Source organism: Ylistrum balloti, unplaced genomic scaffold (genome assembly GCF_031769215.1).
Source record: "Ylistrum balloti isolate Yb309-2 unplaced genomic scaffold, AGI_CSIRO_Ybal_v1 Utg369850, whole genome shotgun sequence".
In the NCBI taxonomy this organism is placed as follows: domain Eukaryota; kingdom Metazoa; phylum Mollusca; class Bivalvia; order Pectinida; family Pectinidae; genus Ylistrum; species Ylistrum balloti.
The window spans coordinates 4,551,243-4,571,344 of NW_026782003.1; the positions used below are offsets into that span (position 1 = coordinate 4,551,243).

The following is a 20,102-nucleotide window of genomic DNA, read 5'->3' on the forward strand; positions in this document are numbered from 1 at the left end:
GTTCAAGACAGCAATTCTAGCTGCTCATTGTTCAAGACAGACAACACTAGCAGTGTATTGAAAGCTAGTGTATGTTTTATGCCATTCTTTTGGTTATTGTTTTACCAGATAGACGGACAACAAAACATTCATCTGGTTTGATTAAATAGATAGAATGCTGCTCTGGTATATTGCAATATTTGAATGTATATCACAAGATTTAGAATACAGTGAAAATCACCAGCATATATCACAAAATTTACAACAATTTTCAGGGTGTAAATAAGATTACGAATATAAAACGCAAGATTTACAATATTATTCACAAGATTTTGCAAAACACAAGATTATGAACAAAGATTATGAAATGTTAAAATATTGTATAGTTTGAAATGCCCTATACGGCTCCTAAATCCAGACCAATGCAGCAATTCCGGCTGCTAAAGTGGTAACCCGTGATTTGATCGCATAATAATAGAAAAAATAATTTAGATATTCAATGTACGCGTATTTCCATGATGGCAATTGTTTATAAATGTATATCCAGACAGCAAATCTAGCTGCTCATTGTTCCAAGACAGACAACACTATTTTTGCGTCAGTGTATAAGGTGAAAGTCTAGTGTATGTTTTATGCCATTCTTTTGGTTATTGTTTTACCAGATACGACGGACAACAAAACATTTCATCTGGTTTGATTAAATAGATAGAATGCTGCTTCTGGTATATGAGATAAAGCGCAATATTTGAATGTATATCACAAGATTTAGAATACAGTGAAAATCACACCTCAATCTCTGCCCATAATCGTCTCCGTGAATATTATCTCGTTTAAAACCAGAATAAAATTATTTCAAACTTTCTTTATGTTTCCAATTATTTTGTCAGTCAGTCACGCTAAAATTAGCCGACGATACTTAGCCAATTGGGAAGGTGGTCGTTCACGTCGGTAATAGGCTCGAGCTCCCCAGTCTATTCATGGATGAGATACACTGAAAATATACCCTATTTACAGAAATCCGTCAACCATAAATACATCAGCGTACCTGGCAGGTGCCTAGGGCAGTACATGTAGACACAGGAAGGGTAGGAAGTTTTCCGGTTTATACTAAAGTCGGAATTAATATCGTTGCATCTTTGGCAGCAGGACAGGTGAGTTAAATAAATACTGATCTTTCGGTTAGCGTTACCGTCGGGCGATTTGTGCTATTGTTTGCTTGCTAAATACGTAAATACAGATAGGGTTTGACTGGTTGGTTGTGTAAGATGACTTATGTCGGGTTGTGGTAAAGATTTTTATAAAAAGTCTGTTGCATGTAAATTTAAGTGTTGGCAATTGTTGTATCAACCACATACATCTCTAGCTGTACAACGTACATACATTTAATTTGAAATATACATGTCCAACTGTATACACAGGATATGAGTAATGTATAATATCTAAAAATTAAAACATAAACATATTGGGGCAAACGACACAGAAATATAGCGATGTTTTTAATGGTAGACTGGTTAACAAAGTTCACTACCGAGTCTTACGAATACTGTACAATATCATTATGACGTTGGTTCATGTCACAAAATGTGCGTTAATCGCCATGGTTACTTTACATACGAAAACTACCTGAGTTACAGAGGAGATCGGATAACACTTTATAATTGATAGGAACAGTCAATGGCGACCAGCCAGTCAGTTCACAATGGCAACACTTAAGATAGGATTTACAGATATGTCTAAAAAAAAGAAGATAGAAAGGAGAGAGTCTTTGTGGCGACACCATGTTTGTACAATTAAGTAATTGATCGGAGCATAACGGGCAACCTATCATCCCATTTGAGATACCGACATATATATACGAACACAATATACACATACAAATTGTTGCCAACTTCTTGCAATAAGTGTTTCTTAACATCCTTGAAAATATATTGCTAAATGAAGGGGGAAATTGAGGTTAAACAGTGTTTTATATGCAACCATTAGCTATCTTTAAAGATAATCTCGCTAATATATTTTTTTTCGTCTTGAGTGATAACTTTAGTATGTGTACCGTGTTCATCTAGGCCAGTATTCCCGTTCTATATCCTCACATTTAAGTGTATCATGTTCTTGGCGAAGTAAATAAACAACCTTTGTAATTCACTTGGTCCAGAGGTTTTACTGCAAGTGTTTCTACCTGTGAGTGAAAATGTGGAACTTACCGACCACAACAATTTTAGAAGCCGGAAGCTGTTACTATTTACTTTCTATATCCAAAGACTTGTAGCATCGATGATGATGATGACGAAGAAAAATATGATGGTGGTGGTGGTGATGAAGGAATTTAAATGAGTATCAAATAATTACAAAGAATTATCATAATGGTTGCCCAAAATAATCTTATTAAAATGCAGATCCTAATTCTCGCTCCGTCTTAGGATCTAATAACATCCTGTAAATGGTCCTGTTCTGGTGACCTTTGTGCACTCTAACTTCATACAAAGCGGACGGTCTAATAGAAGATTTCATCTGCAGCCAGTCTTTTCGTCACATGTGGATACATCTTATCATTATGCATTTTAATCATATTGACATATAAATATGCTGTACAGGTATTGTAGAAAGGTTGTGACGAAAGGACTTGATGCACAAATGGATTAAGGAATCTATCTGGTTCACCTTCATTCACCTCCAAGACTCGGTAAGCGTTCGTTTGATTGGCTAATGCGGAAAATTTACCAGAACATTGCCACGCCCTTATGCTGTGAATAACCGAGCGAGAATTAAGATCTGCATTTTCATCAGAATGTGTTCAAACATGTCCGACATCGTCAAAGACTTAAACTCTGATTTGATGGTATTAAGAGTTGTAGCAAGAAGCTTTGAGAAAGGTTTGGTTAGTCGACCTAGTGATAAAACGCTCTTGGTAGAAAGTATAATGCTTACATACAAAAATTTAGTTATCAAAGACAAGGTTCTCATTTGAGATCGTGAAATAACTTATATTTATCTTTTTTAAATCATGGCTAACCTTGTCTTTTCAACCTTAACTTTCACAAGCTTCTCTGTAAATAAATATTTCTTCTGCTCTCATTTTGCTCTCGTTTAATCAAAACCGACCTAGTTATGAATTCTCCTGATACCTTGGTCTTACAACTGATTGATTTCTTTTCAGGAAACTACATTCAACAAAGGGCAGTCGATGAGCTAACAACATGCACCAGTCTCGTCCTCCAAACAAGAGGAAACCCGAGTCCTCTAGGTCTAAATCGGCTCCTGGAGCCTACAACACCGGCAATATGCAGACTTTTGACCCCGGTCAGAATGTACATCTTTGGACGATGTGGCGTATTGCCGTCACCGAGCAAGTTATCAAGAACACCAAGCTGCAACAAAGACTGCAAGCAGAAGGACGACAAACAAAGAAACCCGACACGCTTACAAGTCCGCCATTATTGCAGTATATAAACGTCACAGCCTCCACGCATGCACGCACAAGCGCCATGATGGGTGCGTGGGATAATGCAAGCTCCAGTGACCTGTTGACAAAACAATTTATTTACTATGGTCTACCGCGCGTGAACATAAAAAATGACGGTTCATCTGCCATTTCCCATCAGCCTCCATACTGATACCATGTCGCGCACCACATCGAATATGATCGAAATGTTAAGTGCTAAAATTGAATCGGTTTTAAAGTGTGACAGGTTTTGACTTGGAAATTGTAAAAATGTAAATTACCATATTCTTTTAACGAGTACGGTGGACTGTTCGTGGCAGCAACTTAGCTATCGAAGGGTGGAATGGAAAACACGAATGAATCCCTGTGGTTGACAGTTATGAAAACTACCATATGCATTTGTGAAATTTTGGACAATTCCTACAGTGATACGATTGCCTGAAGACAAACTGGTATAAATTTATCATGCCAAAATGGCAGTATGTAATAGAAATATGTATGTGATATGCAAAAGGAGCAGATTGGAGTGATCATAGAGTTAAATATAGTCTCTGCTACTCGGTTGACAACGTGTGCTTCTTTAGCTCAGTAGAAAGAGCTGTGTCAGGGCACTTGACAGAAATGTGTTTTCCCGGTTTAAATTAAATGGCACTTACATCTTGGATATCCAGGGTTTCTGCTCGCTCTCTGCACCCATTGAACATTTCATGGCAAAATTGAAGTTCTGTGTGTGACACCTTGTGGACAAGACGAGCAGATTAGTTTGATCCTTTGATGTACGAATTTGGTTGTCGCTTCTTTGTAATCTTCAAAGGAGCGTATTAGCCTGTGATTGGTTGGGGTTTTCTTCCTGGCACCTGTTCTAGACCAAGCAAATAACTTCGTTTGTACCTTCAATTTTGCCATGAAATGTTCCAAGGACGAAGAGAACGAGAATTTTATCGAGTATTTATCATCAATATATCGTCTTGTCTCCCATTCATCTACTTACTTAAAACATATAGTTGCTCATCCACATGTCTGTCTAAATTTTCTATCGTGATTGAATATGTAATGTGTTCTGTTAAACGGCATTGAACGGGATTGAAATGATGTACAACTTCCCTTATTTTGCCTCAAAGTATATTTTTTCAGTTCTCATTCATTATTTGTAAAACTGGTAATATGTAAACGGTGGACATAAAACAGTGTTTATTGAATTGGTAGAAAGTTCATAATTTGTCTAGAAAAGGAACATTGCAATTTGTAAACTGTATATAGATATAGTCACTTAACGAGTGGAGCTGCTGAGTATAGGTGTTGTGGTATATCTATCTTTCTTACATGTATCTATAGACTTTCCTGTTCCTAACTAGATATTCTAATATAATTGATATTCACCTGGTCATATTCATCAAAGGTGAACGTCCTCACAAATGTCAGGTTTCATGAATAGAAAAAAGGTCAAACGATGTATTGAAAACGACTTCCCTATCACCACTGAAATGAATGTTCGTATGACCGGTGTCCAATAACACGTGGGCGAGGTCGTACGATTTTCGCCTTTGATACTTTCTCGGGTGACCCGATACATGTCACAATTATACGTCACTAAAGAAAGTACACACATTAATTGTTGTAATGATAAACATTTGACAAGTTTAGTTTTATTTGTAAATATTTAACCTGCATGATATAAAACAAACTTGCATTGCTCTGTGAATTTTGCTTCAGATTGGCATAATGGATACATATCGCCTCGATTTGTTTTCAAAATCAATTAAGACTCGTGAAAATAATAGCTCGCCAAAGAAATACAAAATCATGGATATTAGTGTGTAATTGTTATTGCGCTTGTGCCATTAAATTCGTTGGTAATTCATTTCATAACAAACAGAAATTGTCATATCATAGAGCATGCATAATATATATATTATGTGCTTCTGTATTTCCACATAAAGGGATATTTGTACTTCATAATTGGCACTGCTTTTTGTTTTTAATTAATTATTTTTAATAACTGAATTTGACACGTGATAGCGAAGATTTGTTATAATGTTATATTTTGCAAGTTATGTGGGATGTGACGATTTAAATCTTTATTTTTACTGAACAATTACGATTGTGTTTACTGTTTTTTTTTTACTTTGATATTAAAATAGCAATATTAAAACAGTTATTGCCTTATTGTGCTGCACGACAGTCGATGCTTTTATGTATCTAACAACCCAATGCCTTTCGCTTATTTTTTTCAAATCATTGCGTCTTTTGAAAGAAAAAATATATATCATGAATGACAAATAGCAGACTACATTACGATTCATCAAGATAATTAATCTTTTTCTGTTTCACAGAATACAATGTTTGTCCTATTTACCGTTAATGATACGTAGAGAAGCGATTAACACGTAATAACGAGATTTCGGAACTATTTCTCCAGCATAGGTACAAAATATGAACTGTTCTCATTTCAAGGCAGTATTAATTGCAATCATGCCAAATAATGAATTAAACTGTATCCTACAGCTGTTTCGTACTTCTTGGACTCCTCAGTGATGCTAAGGGTCATCGGGGTCATCGGGGTCATCAGAATGGAAATCTACCTGGAGGGTAATAGGACCTTAACACTGTATACTAGGAGACAATGTCATAAAGCTTAAGATAGCCTCCAACCCGAGGTCAACGACACCAATTCGCCCAACCGAGAGTCACTTTAATTTCAAACACTTTGGAACTTTACATATGATTGTTAATGACTATTTGGAAGAATCCGAATATAAGACATTCTTTGTTATTTTCCAAACAAATTTTCAACTTTCATGAAAAGGTACGAGCATGATTCTTGGATATTAAAAACAAAATCATGTGAAAATGTCCAGTTTTCATTTGATTTAACATGATTTAATCTCCGTAGCAACCAAAAACGAAATTGTTCTAAAATGACATAAATCTTTTATTTGACCATCGTCTAGTATTATTGTTGTTATTATTTTTACTTTCACCAAAATAACTAGTTTTTTTAAGATCAAGAAAACAGCTGAGAAGTCTATTTCCGGGTCATTTAAGTCCGGGAAAGTGGTCACCAATTCGGAATTCACGAATTTTAAATAAGTGATTTGTGATGATAATTCATGCAAAATATAGTTGAAATCTACACAAAACTTCCAGAGTTATACTCAAGAGAAGTATCTCGGCAACCCTAAAAACGCTGAATCACCGAATCACGCCGTCAAATATACCGTCAAAACAATGGAGTCCACGAGTGAAATTTCTTCAAAACGTCATAGAAATCGTCCGTTTTCAACGTATCAGTACAACTATAAATGGCCAAGTATATAAAAAGACAAAAAATGAAAGATATCATGTCGGAGTTCATTTTGTATTGAAGTATGGGACTACATCCTTAAGCACTGTTAAAAGGTTGTTAATCCAGATATAGAAGGTGATGAACTAGGAAGGATACTTTATAGATTCTACTAGATACTTAGGCCAGATGCAACTAACCGTCATGTACCAATACCTTCATTGCTATCCAATTCTTTGTTCGATCCCAATGGGTGATCCATATTTTCCCAAACGTTTACATGTGATAAAAGGCAGCTTATTTTGTCAACCACATTGATCTTAACATATTTCATGGACTTTCCAATGTGGCTCTGATTCTGTGAGCCATATCAAGACATTTCGTTCCATAGGCTTGAATGTGTGGTACCCATGTTTTGTGTTTGAAATATACATCAGATGAAGCATGAGATCCTGTGTTGTAGTATTTGACTCAGCGTTGTAATATTTGGTCCAGTGTTGTAGTATTTTGACCCAGTGTTGTAGTATTTTGATCCAGTGTTGTAGTATTTTGACTTAGTGTTGTAGTATTTTGACCCAGTGTTGTAGTATTTTGACCCAGTGCTGTAGTATTTTGACCCAGTGTTGTAGTATTTTGACCCAGTGTTGTAGTATTTTGACCCAGTGTTGTAGTATTTTGACTCAGTGTTGTAGTATTTTGACCCAGTGCTGTAGTATTTTGACCCAGTGTTGTAGTATTTGATCCAGTGTTGTAGTATTTTGACCCAGTGTTGTAGTATTTGATCCAGTGTTGTAGTATTTGACCCAGTGTTGTAGTATTTGATCCAGTGTTGTTAGATTGTGATCCGGGCACTTTATCACCCTTGGTTCCCAGATAGATGTCGGGTTAGACATACTAGCAAGATCAAACATACCTAGGGGGTCAGAACTATCAGACTGGATCTGAAGTATACTAGAGACATTGGGTCCATCGAGGCTGGTAGGCTCGGCTTGCGTTCAATGTAATAATGGATCTCGAACCAAGGGGTCTGAAGGGCGGTGCTTAAAAGGAAAAACTAGCAAAATTCGGTTTGAAGCATCCTTGGGTGAAGTAGACTGAATTGTGCATAAACAGTACACAGTGGTTGTTAACTTCCGACCTCCCCATTCTTGAGAAAGAGGGTGGTTCTTTTAAAGCAAATAGATGTAAAACTTCCCGAGCTAGATGAAGCAATTTCAGCGAACAAAACCAAAAACCAAACCAGTGCTGAGCGATACAGGCCCTTCGGTCCTCTTTTAGATTGAACCAACGTATGGGACACTTCCTCTCTTTCGTAATCAGTGTTTAATTTCTAGAAATAATCGTGTAGCTCATTACAACAACTTTGGATCAAACATATAAACTTTCCACATTTTATTTTTAATTTCTTTTCGTTTGTTTTTGGTTAACAATTTTTCTATAATGCCTTCTTGTCTTACATATGTCATTTTTATTCGAATTACTTTTTAAGTTCGTTTGGGTTTTATTTGCTTTGTGAAAGTGTCCTCATTTTTCTCTTTTTCGTGTGAAAGTGTCCTCATTTTTCTCTTTTTCATGTGAAAGTGTCCTCGTTTTTCTCTTTTTCATTTGAAAGTGTCCTTATTTTTCTCTTTTTCATTTGAAAGTGTCCTTATTTTTCTCTTTTTCATGTGAAAGTGTCCTCATTTTTCTCACCGCTATGCTTGGACATTCACTTTAAGCAGTTATAGCTAAGTGCTATCCCTAAATGCGCCCCACCATTATCCAATAACACAGATTGTTAAACAAATGTACACACGTCTTGGCAACCATTAAAAGCTCGTTTGTTGGTGATAGTGGATTTAATATATGTGTTTGAGAACATGGACGTGGCTAGCGTATGTCGATAAGGAAATTTTAGAAACCTTTGTACTTTGCACGACTCAAGATTTCACTGACCCTACCACACGAAGCCAATCACAACCATAAATTCTAAACAGCTTGATACACATTAGGTTTTTGTTTACATTGTTTAAGTTTATCACAAATAGAATCAACATATTTGTGACGATATCAACTCAATTTATACCACAGAATCTCTGTATGTTAGTCCCTATTAACTGAAAGTGAGACCTTAAAGACGTATGTTTATTTCATAATAAAATCTCCAATTGTTGCAGCACATCGAAAATTGACAATTTAAGTGTTTGATCACTGTGACGTGATATTCTTGAACACTGTCGATAAGGAAATTTGAAGAAAGCATAAATCGAAAGCATCAAATTCCCGAACACCAGCCGATTATAACCAATTAATTATATACAACCAACCAACCCTATCTGCGTTGATTCCGGGACGTTCCATGATTATTTTACATTTCAATGTGTAAATATTTAGAATAACAAAGAAAATAAGGACCACACGGTCAAAGTCCGTAAAAAAACAAAACAAAACAAAAAGTAACAAGATAACGGAAAGCATGACATTATCCCTCCTAATTAATTAAAGTAATTACCTTGAGCAGTTTAAGAGAACTGGTCTGAAAAAAATGAACTTTGTCTTTTGGCCTATCTGTTTCCATGGTAACAGAAGTATTTATATTGATGACTTCTCCACAGCAAAAGACACTACTAGCTTAATAAGTCAAAAAGTTTTCAGCGATTAAATTGAACGGTTTCAGACTACTGGTCCAGAAAAAAACTGAAATTTGTAATGAGGGTTACCTGTTTCCATGGTAACAGAAAAAATATATTAAAAAAATGAAATGTCGTCAATAGCCAAAGGTCACAAAAAGAGCACTAAGTTAATATATACAGCAAGTTTTGTGATGTTGAGAAGAAGTGTTGAAGTTATTGCCTGGAAAAGCCCTCGCGTGGACAGACAGATGTGCGCACGGCGAGACCGACGGAGCCCATATCTACGGCCCCCAAACGCGTTTCTTGGGGATAAAAAAAAAAGAGTGAAATTTACACCATTTTTAACCACGAACTGAACAAAGCTCAGAGTTTCTTAATGAAAATAGAATTTACTGGATATGTCTAAAGGTATAGACAATAAGTTAGGTTAATTCCTCTTTATCAATATATAAAGTTTACTTTTTACATTGGATCCTGACAATCAATATTCCAGCTATAAATATAACTGAAAAACACATGCAATGGAAGAAAGAGGAAAATGTTGTATTCTATACATGTCAATTTTCACAATTATCTATTTATTAGTTTTTATTTAACGAGTGTTACATTCACTATTACGGCCTTTCGCCCTTCGAACGAACGAACAAGGCAATTTCCACAGCCAACTATGCGCTTCGTACAGTTATGTGAACTATTAAAGTATTAACTCCCTTGCAAGATCACTCTTCAAAGATCTAAATCAGCTGCGCGTTTGTCTGAAATGAATACCAACAGGAATCATTTATGCCTTAGATTGACACCGAGAAGATTAGACGATCGATTGATGCGTACTTTGGTACAGAACACGTTTGTCAGTTTTTCATTGGTCTGATGGAACAATGCTGATTAAATATTGATCGACAAGAATATGCCTACAACTTTCAATAGAATAATGAAGAGGTCGACCTGGTAAGTAAAAAGATATGTCCGAAAATTGAAATAAGTACGGGTTAAAAACTTAGGTCCGAACTGGCATTTTGAATAATATGGAATCTATAAATCGTTATTGTTATAGTGACCGATCGTTCTAAAATCTACATGAAGTAGTTTGATATAGACCATATATTATCTGATGATGTTTCACTCGGAGGGAAAAAAATCTATGGCAGGATTCTTCAAAGGAACTGTAACCCTTTGTGCACCTGGAACATTTCCTGGTAAAATTGAAGGCACATTTATTTGATTGGTATATAACGGATTTTAGAACAGAAAAAGACTAATCAAAGACTGATGCACTCCTTTGAAAGTTATAAAGGAGCGATACCCAATTTAGAATCCAATACAGCATCCGGATATGTGACTTTAAGATTCGTTTGGTGTACCTAAAAAGATCAAACTGGTCTTTTTGTCATGTCTATATAGTGTCACACACGGAACATTCACTTTTGTAATGAAATGTTAAATGGGTGCAGAGAGCGATAGTAAGCATAAACCCTGGATTATCCATGATGCAAGTGTTATTAAATTTTTCAAAAAAAAAAAATGATAAAAAAAAACAGGAAAAACACATTTCTTTCAAGTGTCCTGACACAGCCACATTAACCTGCAACTTTTGCATGATATGATTAACTGATTATATAATTTTGGCATTACACCAATAGAATGTAAGAATGAATATAAACATATCTTTATCAGTAAACTATAGAAAAGGCTTTTTTGCTATCACTGTACATGTATTCTCTGTCTCATGATGTAAACTGATCAATGCTTTGGTTTTATTGTGTTTTAGGGTTTAATCATTGATTATTCTTTTGTAGATCAAAGGTCATCTTGAAATACAAATGGTACTAAGTTAGGCAACTCCTACTAATGCTAATATGACAAAGGAAGGAAAGGGAGCTGCTACCATTCGTAGACGAAAGCTTAGACATAACCAGGATGCCCGTGATCGAGTTAAAAATTCATGCCCAATGTCACCAATTCATTCAGATGATGAGCAAGAAATAGATGAAGAGGAAGAAGGATATATCTTTCAGGAAGAAGTTCTAGGGCCATTGATTGTCAAGAAACTGATGGCAACACAAAAGACCATCTTCCTTGGATTAATAGCTTTAAGGGTCTGCAATGCATTAATGATACAGACATATTTTGTCCCTGATGAGTATTGGCAGTCATTGGAGGTGGCCCACAAGATTGTGTTTGAGTATCCTTTTGGTACAAATTTAGTTCTATTCAACAAATAAGTTGATTTGAATGTACACAAATTGAAATACCAGCCAAGCACATGCTGAAGTAGGTATGCAAATTGGTTTTGCAAGCATTTTGCCTGGATTTTAATGTGAAAGTTTATTTGATATGCAAACAAAAATACAGAGAATTTTGTATCGTGGTTAATGTCATGCTGAAAACAATTTTGACTTTTCATGTAACTAGAAATTGGATTGAATAACAAGCTAAAAATAGCCTGATATTGAATATACTTACTTAATGGATTCAGTAAATAGTGTATAGATGGTAATGTCTTTGAGAATAGTTAATTTTCACACTTATTAGATAGGGTGTGATATTAGATATGTAGCAACCATTTTACAGTAACTCAAAATCACAGGGCATGTAGGTAATATGCCTACATACATTTATATGTATAGATATGTACAAAATTGGATCCTTTGGAAATAGCCCAATAAAACCAGGACAATGGCGAGATGCTTGCCCTGCAAAATTAAACAACCATATTGTACTCAAAGGAACCATGAGTAAATACAGTATGCGTGTATGTGCTTGACATTTTCAAACTCAAACTCTAACTGCAGTAGTAAACATTTAAATCTTTACCTACAGAGTTTGTGTTTCACAAAAAAGTATAACTAGTAAACACGGAAACAGTAATTGGCAAAACTTACTGCTTGGACTGAGAACATATGCAGATATAACTGTTTCATAATGTGAAAGTTCTAACAATACCTTCAATACAATTTATAATTTTTTGTCATGATGTAAAAATGCATTCACTTCAATGGCTGATATTTCTTTTACATATTTTCCAACATATTTACCTTACATCTACCTTAGCTATGGTTATCTTACATGGGAATGGAGACAAGGAATTCGCAGTTACTTCTATCCAACAATCTTTGCCTTTCTGTACAAAATCCTAGCTGTTCTAGGATTAGATTATCGACTTTTGTTGGTGAGATTGCCTTCATAACAGCATTTTTATGTGGTTGATTATTCAATGTGAATTGTATTAACATTATTGTTTCTACAATAATTACTGTACATGAAAAACGGGAAGTGTACAAATCACCAAAGTCTGTCTTCTTCCCTTTTCTGTCTGATGTCCGTAGACAATTCTTGTTATCGTCACTTCACAAAGAACAAAATGGATGACAGGTAGCCATCTTTGATTTCGACAACTTTATGTCAATTAAAAAAAAAATTACACTGGAGGGATCATTCATATGTAGGTTCGCCCTAATCCCTTATTATGCATGGTCGGTTATGAGACTGATTAGAATAAAAAAAAACGCCCAACAGGTGGCCATCTTGGAATATGACCATGGTATGTGGTTATTACTACATCATTCTCACTTATCATTGTCAGATTTGATATGTAAGATTTGAATTTTGGAAGAACAGAAGAGAAAAGAAGAGAAAAGATCCAACTGATAAAGAACTAATAAGTATTATATCGTTATTGGCATCACGATCCTCTGGGAGCTGTTGTTTTATTTTAATGAGTCATTTCTCAGTTTTGGCTTTCCTTGTATCTTTAACTGCACAAGCTAAGGTAACAGACACAGTTGTCATGCAGCTCTTAAACATAAACTACTAGTGTTGTGAATATGTATGGTTATACATTTCAGTTGAGTAAAGGGATGGAGCTGGGAGTAGATATGTTGTGGTGTTTGTTTTGTATTTGTTTCATATCTGTAAAGAAAACAAATGTGAAGTGAAAATTTGTCTTGAAACTTTAAATAAAATGTTAAAAGTTATATTTTGTATAATTGAGACCTCAAGCCATAGAAGCTGTATAAATGCTGAGGATATGACATGTTTGCTTCTGTAGATAAAACTGCCAAGGATCCTTCAAGGAGTAATAGCAGCATGTGGTGACTTGTACCTGTTTAAGTTGTCATGGAAACTGAGTGACCGTGCCACTGCCCAATGGACATTACTGTGTCAGATTCTGTCCTGGTTCACTCTCTATTGCTGTACTCGCACACTGTCAAACTGTATGGAGACTGTCCTCATTACCATGGCATTGTACTACTTCCCTTGGCCAAACATCAAAGGGTTTGTATTCTACTTAAGCTTTAACCACAGGACCTATATATATAAATATCTTGTACTTTATTGATCTAATAGAGATACCTTAATGTAAAATTTGGAACTCAATACATGTATATATATTTACTGATACTACATATGATTATTAAAAGTTTATATTTTGTGACTTGATATTCTAATTTCACGATAACCCTGGTTACAAATATCACTACAAGCCAGACCACTTCAAACAAAAGATTCATAGCATACTGAAGAGATTCAGGAGATAGGTAATTTAATGAAAACCATATCATGATATTTACTTTATTGCAAGATCAGTTCAAGTGAGACCAAGAGATGTATTTATATCAGTTTTGATATAGAATTTTTAAAGACTTGTATGTAAAACCTGATGTTAAATAAACATCAACAGGTGCTCTGTGCCAAAGTTTGTCGCCCTGGCTGCCATGTCCGTCCTAATCCGTCCTACAGCAATTGTCATCTGGATCCTCATGTGTTCTTGGCACCTCCAAAACAACCAACAGAGACTGGTTAAAGATCTCAAACATTACTTCATTATTGGGTAACTACTTGTCCGTAAATAAATTGACTTAAAAATGGTGGTGGTTTAAAGAAACATGGCATGATTTTTTTACTTTCAATGATCTGTATTGTGATTTACCGTACCAATGGTGTGGTAGATTGTCAAAAAATCCTTCAAATTATTTCAAATAATTTTATTGTTACTTTTTTATCAATATCTGCATTTTTGTTATGACATTTTCAAATTGCAGTTATGTTCCATATAATGACTTTATCACACTGGGTATATTGTACCCTATAGTAAGACGTTTCATGTCTCATCATAATAAAGATAGTGAGACAGTCAATGGTTTTAATGTTGTAGACTAGAGAGGAGCAGTGCCAGGCTTTATCAAGTCATCAATAGAAAGGCATGCATAAGTCCATAACTCTATCTAATTAAATAACAATACTGGAATTCACTGCTTAAAGTAACATAAATGATCATTTTTAACCTGATCACTAACAGACAGTTTACTTGAAGGTTACAGATCACTAAGAGACAGTTTACTTGAAGGTTACAGATCACTAACAGACATTTTACTTGAAGGTTACAGATCACTAACAGACAGTTTACTTGAAGGTTACAGATCACTAACAGACATTTTACTTGAAGGTTACAGATCACTAACAGACATTTTACTTGAAGGTTCCAGATCACTAAGAGACAGTTTACTTGAAGGTTACAGATCACTAAGAGACATTTCACTTGAAGGTTCCAGATCACTAACAGACATTTTACTTGAAGGTTCCAGATCACCTGTTTGAATAATCTTTCTGAATGTTACTAGGTCTGTGTGTTTCCTGGTCTCCACATTCCTGGACAGTGCTTACCATGGAGACTGGATCCTAGTCCACTACAATTTCCTACAGTTTAATGTACTGCATGGTGGAGGATCTATCTACGGAAACCATCCCTGGCATTGGTACATCACTCAAGGCTACCCAGTCATCATGGCAACACATCTCCTTCCCTTCATCCTGGGAGCATACAAGGCTAAAAATAAAGTTCTCCTATTTCTTGTTATCTGGACTATATTTGCATACAGGTAACGAAATATCAGGATTCCTACCTTGGGTTTCTGTAATTTTCCAACAATCGTTAGGATCAGAAGCATAAACACTATGTGTATGAATGTGTAAAACCTGCTTTACTTGTGATGTTTTACTTGGATGTAATTTCCAGAGTGTATTGTAATTTTGACAAGGGATTGAATCCCTTTGTAATTTTCATTATATATTTACTTTTTAAAAAAATTTTTATCGTCATTGTTCACACTTCATACATATGTACCAGTATTCTTATTGGTTTTACATGTACAAGAATCTAATCAATTTATACAAAAAAAACCCAAAAAAAGTAAGGAAACAGCACCCTGAACAGATATGACATATTTAATGGTTCGTTTGTTCAATTACTGAATTGTGTTAAGAAATGATAATCCTTTCAGATGTAAATTTATCGCCTGGAGATCATGTGGGAGATATTTATAGAAAGCTCTGATGACACAGAGTTGCTTTTTTGTAGGTTTAGGTAGATCTCACGATTATTTTAATTATTTCAATGGTGTATGCTGAATCCTTTTGTCCAAAAAGAAAGAGAAGTCCCACAAGTGTTATTTAGAAACTTATAAAGGAAATCATATCATAACAAATTTGTGAGTTTGTAACATATCTTCTGGTGTCAAAGAACTTGTAAAATAATTTCAAATGACGTCGGAGATGGAGCATCAACATCTGGATTCTATGGTTTTATTATAAGTTGACATGTTTCGGCTAGCTAGGCCAGCTGTCGTCAGAAAAACGGTAAAAATTTACCTTCCTTGATGTGGCTCTATTGAATACCGTTGGGTATCCATTTTTGATTCCTTCATGATCCGATTGACGACTGAAGACAACCAGGACATCAGTTCTCTCCCACTCCCTTAGGAGATTTTTTTATTTACTGTTGTTAAATAATTGTTATGCCAATAGATAGAAATGTTATAAGACACAGATATAATCATGTATATAGATCTATCATTGTTGAAGTTTGTCAAAATCATCAGATTTCGGTACTGTCTCAATTGATCTCTCTGTTCTCATTAGACTTATTCATGGAAACTTGGACATCGATATATTATCTATGTTGTAGATATTGTATCAATCCTTCAGAAAGGGATTTAACCCACACAGCTTATGTCTGTTACTCCAGGTGATTAGATCAGCACAATTAGAATTAATTATGGGTTTCCAACAATGAAGCCAGTCCTGTTTAATGGTAGTTGATGAAAGTAGCATATTTCTCCCTCCAGGTTTGGTCATGTTATTTTTACATGCTGTTTAGAATTAAATAATATTTTGGTTTTTTTTCCAAATTTCAGTTTCATTTCCCACAAAGAGTTTCGATTCCTGATGCCTATTTTGCCACTTTCGATGCATTATTGCGGTGTATATTTCCAAGCATTGTGTCGAAGACCACGTTTGAAGAAAAGGAAGGTGAAGAAGCAGAACGGTGTTTTGACAGATGAGGATGCTGCGAGTCGTTACAGTAGCTGTGATAGTCTTGTCAGCAGTGTCAGTACAGAGAGTTCTGTCAGTACAACGAGTATGGGATTGGGCAGTACGGATAGCTCAGTCAGTACAGCAAGTGCAGGGGTGGACAGCCAGGTCACAGACTCTACAGGAAGTAATAAAGAAACAGTGCTACAAAGTACTGACAAAGTTATTACAGACACAAATCAATCACCAGATGGAGCCACCAGTTCCTCACCAGGGGGCAGTGCAAAGCAGCAATCTGACTCACCAGTAAAAGAAAGTGAGAAAGATCCAATAGTCGTGCAAAAGACACAACATAAATATAATCTTATGAAGGCAAAGATATTTGTGGTGATGCTTGTGGTCATTAACATTCCTGCAGCTTTATATTTTGGGCTTATACACCAAAGAGGGACAGTTGTGGTCATGAAATATTTATATGACCAGAGTTTGGACAAAAGTATGGACATTCTTTTTCTCACTCCTTGTCACTCAACACCGTACTACAGGTAATAAGTGCTTTTCAAGGAAAATTGTGATATTTGATATAAAACAAATACAGATTTGAATCTTTTTTTTCATTGTTTGTACCTGTGTAGTCTGTCATGTGTTAATAATGTCTGCAGGCGATAAAGACCTGAAGATGATTACTTATCTTATCTAGATAGTACATCATATTATCTAGGTAGTACATCATGTTATCTAGATAGTACTCATGTTATCTAGATAGTACATCATGTTATCTAGATAGTACTTATCTTATCTAGATAGTACATCATCTTATCTAGATAGTACATTATGTTATATGTTATATCATCACAATAAAAAAAAGGAGATAAAATTAAATTGTTGAGTGTAGGAAAGATAAGTGGTTGATAAAAACTTAATCTGTTGGTGGTGAACTCTACCAAGTTTAAGGTTAAGAGTGCGGGATTGCACTTTGGTATAACACTAGTGTAACATATGTTTTTCATTTGCTGTGCCAGTTAGATTGTAAATTCATAAAATAGACTGTCAGGTTACATCATGAATTAAAACATAGCGTAACAAAATGGCTGCCTCTGATTGATTTTGTACTCCATGTTTTGAATTCAAAATCTGTCAAAATTTAAATTTTCTGTGCTATGTGATAAGTAAATATTTTCATTTCATTTGGGAATTTATAACATTTGCTAAAATTGCTTTCATAAATACAAAGTTCAAAGACTCTTTCATAAGCGCTCATATGAAATGAAAACAGATTTAAGATCTTATATGTAAATAATGTATAAATAATATATTGACTTCAATAATGACATTAAACAGAATGCTGCATACTTATAATTATTTATGTCTGTTTTAGTTATCTGCACCAAAATATAAGTATGAGGATGCTGACATGTGAGCCCAACTTGTCTAGGAAGGAGAATTACACGGATGAGGCAGACCAGTTTTATAATCACCCAGTCCGGTGGCTGAAACAGGAGTATAAAGTAAATCTGACACCTTTGCCAAGTCATATTGTTTATTTCAACAAATTGCAAACGAACATAACAGAATTTCTAACTCAGAGTGGATACAAAGAATGTGGTAATTTTTTCCATACTCATTTTTCTGAAGGTCGAGTTGGTAGTCATATTAAGGTCAGCTGTAGATAACGAAATGCAAAATCACCAGACAGGTCATGTCAAGGTCAGGTAAAGCCAGTAGGGTGCAGAGTTTGGGTCCCTGATCATTGGTACACTGCCACTAGTAGGGTTGTCACAGGACTGTTACTGTTACTGAAGGGCATGTGTGGACATTATATACAGCTGATCAGGGGTATAGTCACTCTGTAGGGCCGTCACAGGACTGTTACAGAACATGGGCCCTGAAGGGCATGTGTGGACATTATATACAGCTGATCAGGGGTATAGTCACTGTGTAGGGCCGTCACAGGACTGTGACAGACATGGGTTCTGAAGGGCATGTGAGGACACATCTTTCGTGTGTTATCTCTAATTCAAGGTAATAGGTGTTCGTGAAGGGCATGTGAGGACACTTCTTTCGTGTGTTATCTCTAATTCAAGAGTAACAGGTATTCGTGTGTTTCATCTGAACAGTGTGCATATGTAGAATATTAGCAGACAAGGAATTTTTTGTATGAGATCTAAGGGATTCCTTTATTGGAAGTGATTTTAAGTTGATACATGTATTTTTAACTATTGAAACTGCTGCCATCAAAAATAATTATACATCATCAGTGTAAAGTTCAAAGAACAAATATGTGATCATTAGATAAGCATCATACATTTAGTTCAAACAATTTACATATTTAGTTTTATGTTCAAAATAGCATTGACCCTATCTCTGTGTATCTACTATAGGCAAAAAAAAGCAGATCTGGTCTTTGCTCCATTACTGTATTGCATAGATTTTGTAGTCTATTTTGAAGTTAGACCAACAGTATTATGGAACTTTGATTCCAGTAGTTACAGACCCTACTGTATTTTCTATGTTATAACTGGATGTTTACAAGTGAAACACAATATGAGCAAGTATACATTTAACAATCACAATCAAAAGAAATTTGTTAAAGTTGACTCAAAGCTGAATAGTTGAATGACTTCAAATTTATACATATATGGCATTCCAAGCTTTTGATTTTTAATGCTATCAGTATTTTTGGATGTCATTTCTACCTGCTGGCAATTAATATTTGCATTTTTAATTCTTAAGTATTTTTTTTAAAAAATGCCTTTAGCATGAATAATATGTATCGGGCTTGTTGCAATATTTGGTTCACAATACAAAATCTACCATATTGTACTCCCTATAATGCCTGGTCAGTCATCTTTGGACAGAAATGTGTCAGAACATCAGCCAAAACGAATGATTTTTTTTGTACGCAAATCTGCACATGCAGAAAGGTTTCTCTTCGAAGAGTTACGCCCCTTTGATTTTATTTACATGCATATGTATTTACATCATTATCGCTTTTAACAATTACTCTGAGACCGCCAGACTGGTTGCATCAGAAGTATGTCTGCATGATTAATAACCCAATATTCTTGGTTTCTTTGCCTTAATGACAGACTCCAAAGATAAAACATCTGGACTAATAGATTTGGGTATTTAGGATAATATCACAATTAATTTTGAACTGTTAGACAGATTTCAAAGAAGTTTTCATTCATTTTTCAGGTATCAGATTATATGATAATTGTATAAATTTAGGTAAGATTTATTGCAGTTGCTATCGAAGAGCCATGAAAAGATTTCACCTTTTCTAAATTAAGGTCTCATGACAACTCCTGCCAAACTGGTTTATCTGTTTTAGAAAATGTCATTGTGTGGAAGGAACAATATTTGTGAATGAATGACTGGTTGCGTGTGAATGTGAGAGTGCAAGCGTATTGTATATAAATAAACTACTATGTACTTACATTGATTGTAACGTTCTGTTAATGCATTATCGTGTATT

At 35.1% G+C, this 20,102-nt stretch overlaps 1 protein-coding gene across 1 annotated transcript; it reads left to right on the forward strand.

The window, feature by feature from the left end:
• The first annotated feature begins 10,192 nt into the window (after positions 1-10,192).
• On the forward strand, positions 10,193-18,681 carry LOC132545614 (GPI mannosyltransferase 3-like). Its single transcript, XM_060209309.1, has 8 exons — positions 10,193-10,261; positions 11,110-11,495; positions 12,365-12,482; positions 13,362-13,588; positions 13,995-14,144; positions 14,935-15,192; positions 16,507-17,169; positions 18,003-18,681. Exons 2-8 carry the CDS (start codon positions 11,170-11,172, stop codon positions 18,295-18,297), a joined length of 2,037 nt encoding a protein of 678 aa, XP_060065292.1. The 5' UTR covers positions 10,193-10,261; positions 11,110-11,169; the 3' UTR covers positions 18,298-18,681.
• The last annotated feature ends 1,421 nt before the right edge of the window (positions 18,682-20,102 follow it).

What these genes read in the sequence shown, in the direction of transcription:
- LOC132545614 (XM_060209309.1), top strand. Translation starts at nt 11,170, where the DNA reads ATGACAAAGGAAGGAAAGGGAGCTGCTACCATTCGTAGACGAAAGCTT. An exon ending in CCTTGGCCAAACATCAAAGG is followed by an intron (nt 13,589 to 13,994) that starts GTTTGTATTCTA and finishes AAACATCAACAG; the next exon opens with GTGCTCTGTGCCAAAGTTTG. An exon ending in AAACATTACTTCATTATTGG is followed by an intron (nt 14,145 to 14,934) that starts GTAACTACTTGT and finishes GAATGTTACTAG; the next exon opens with GTCTGTGTGTTTCCTGGTCT.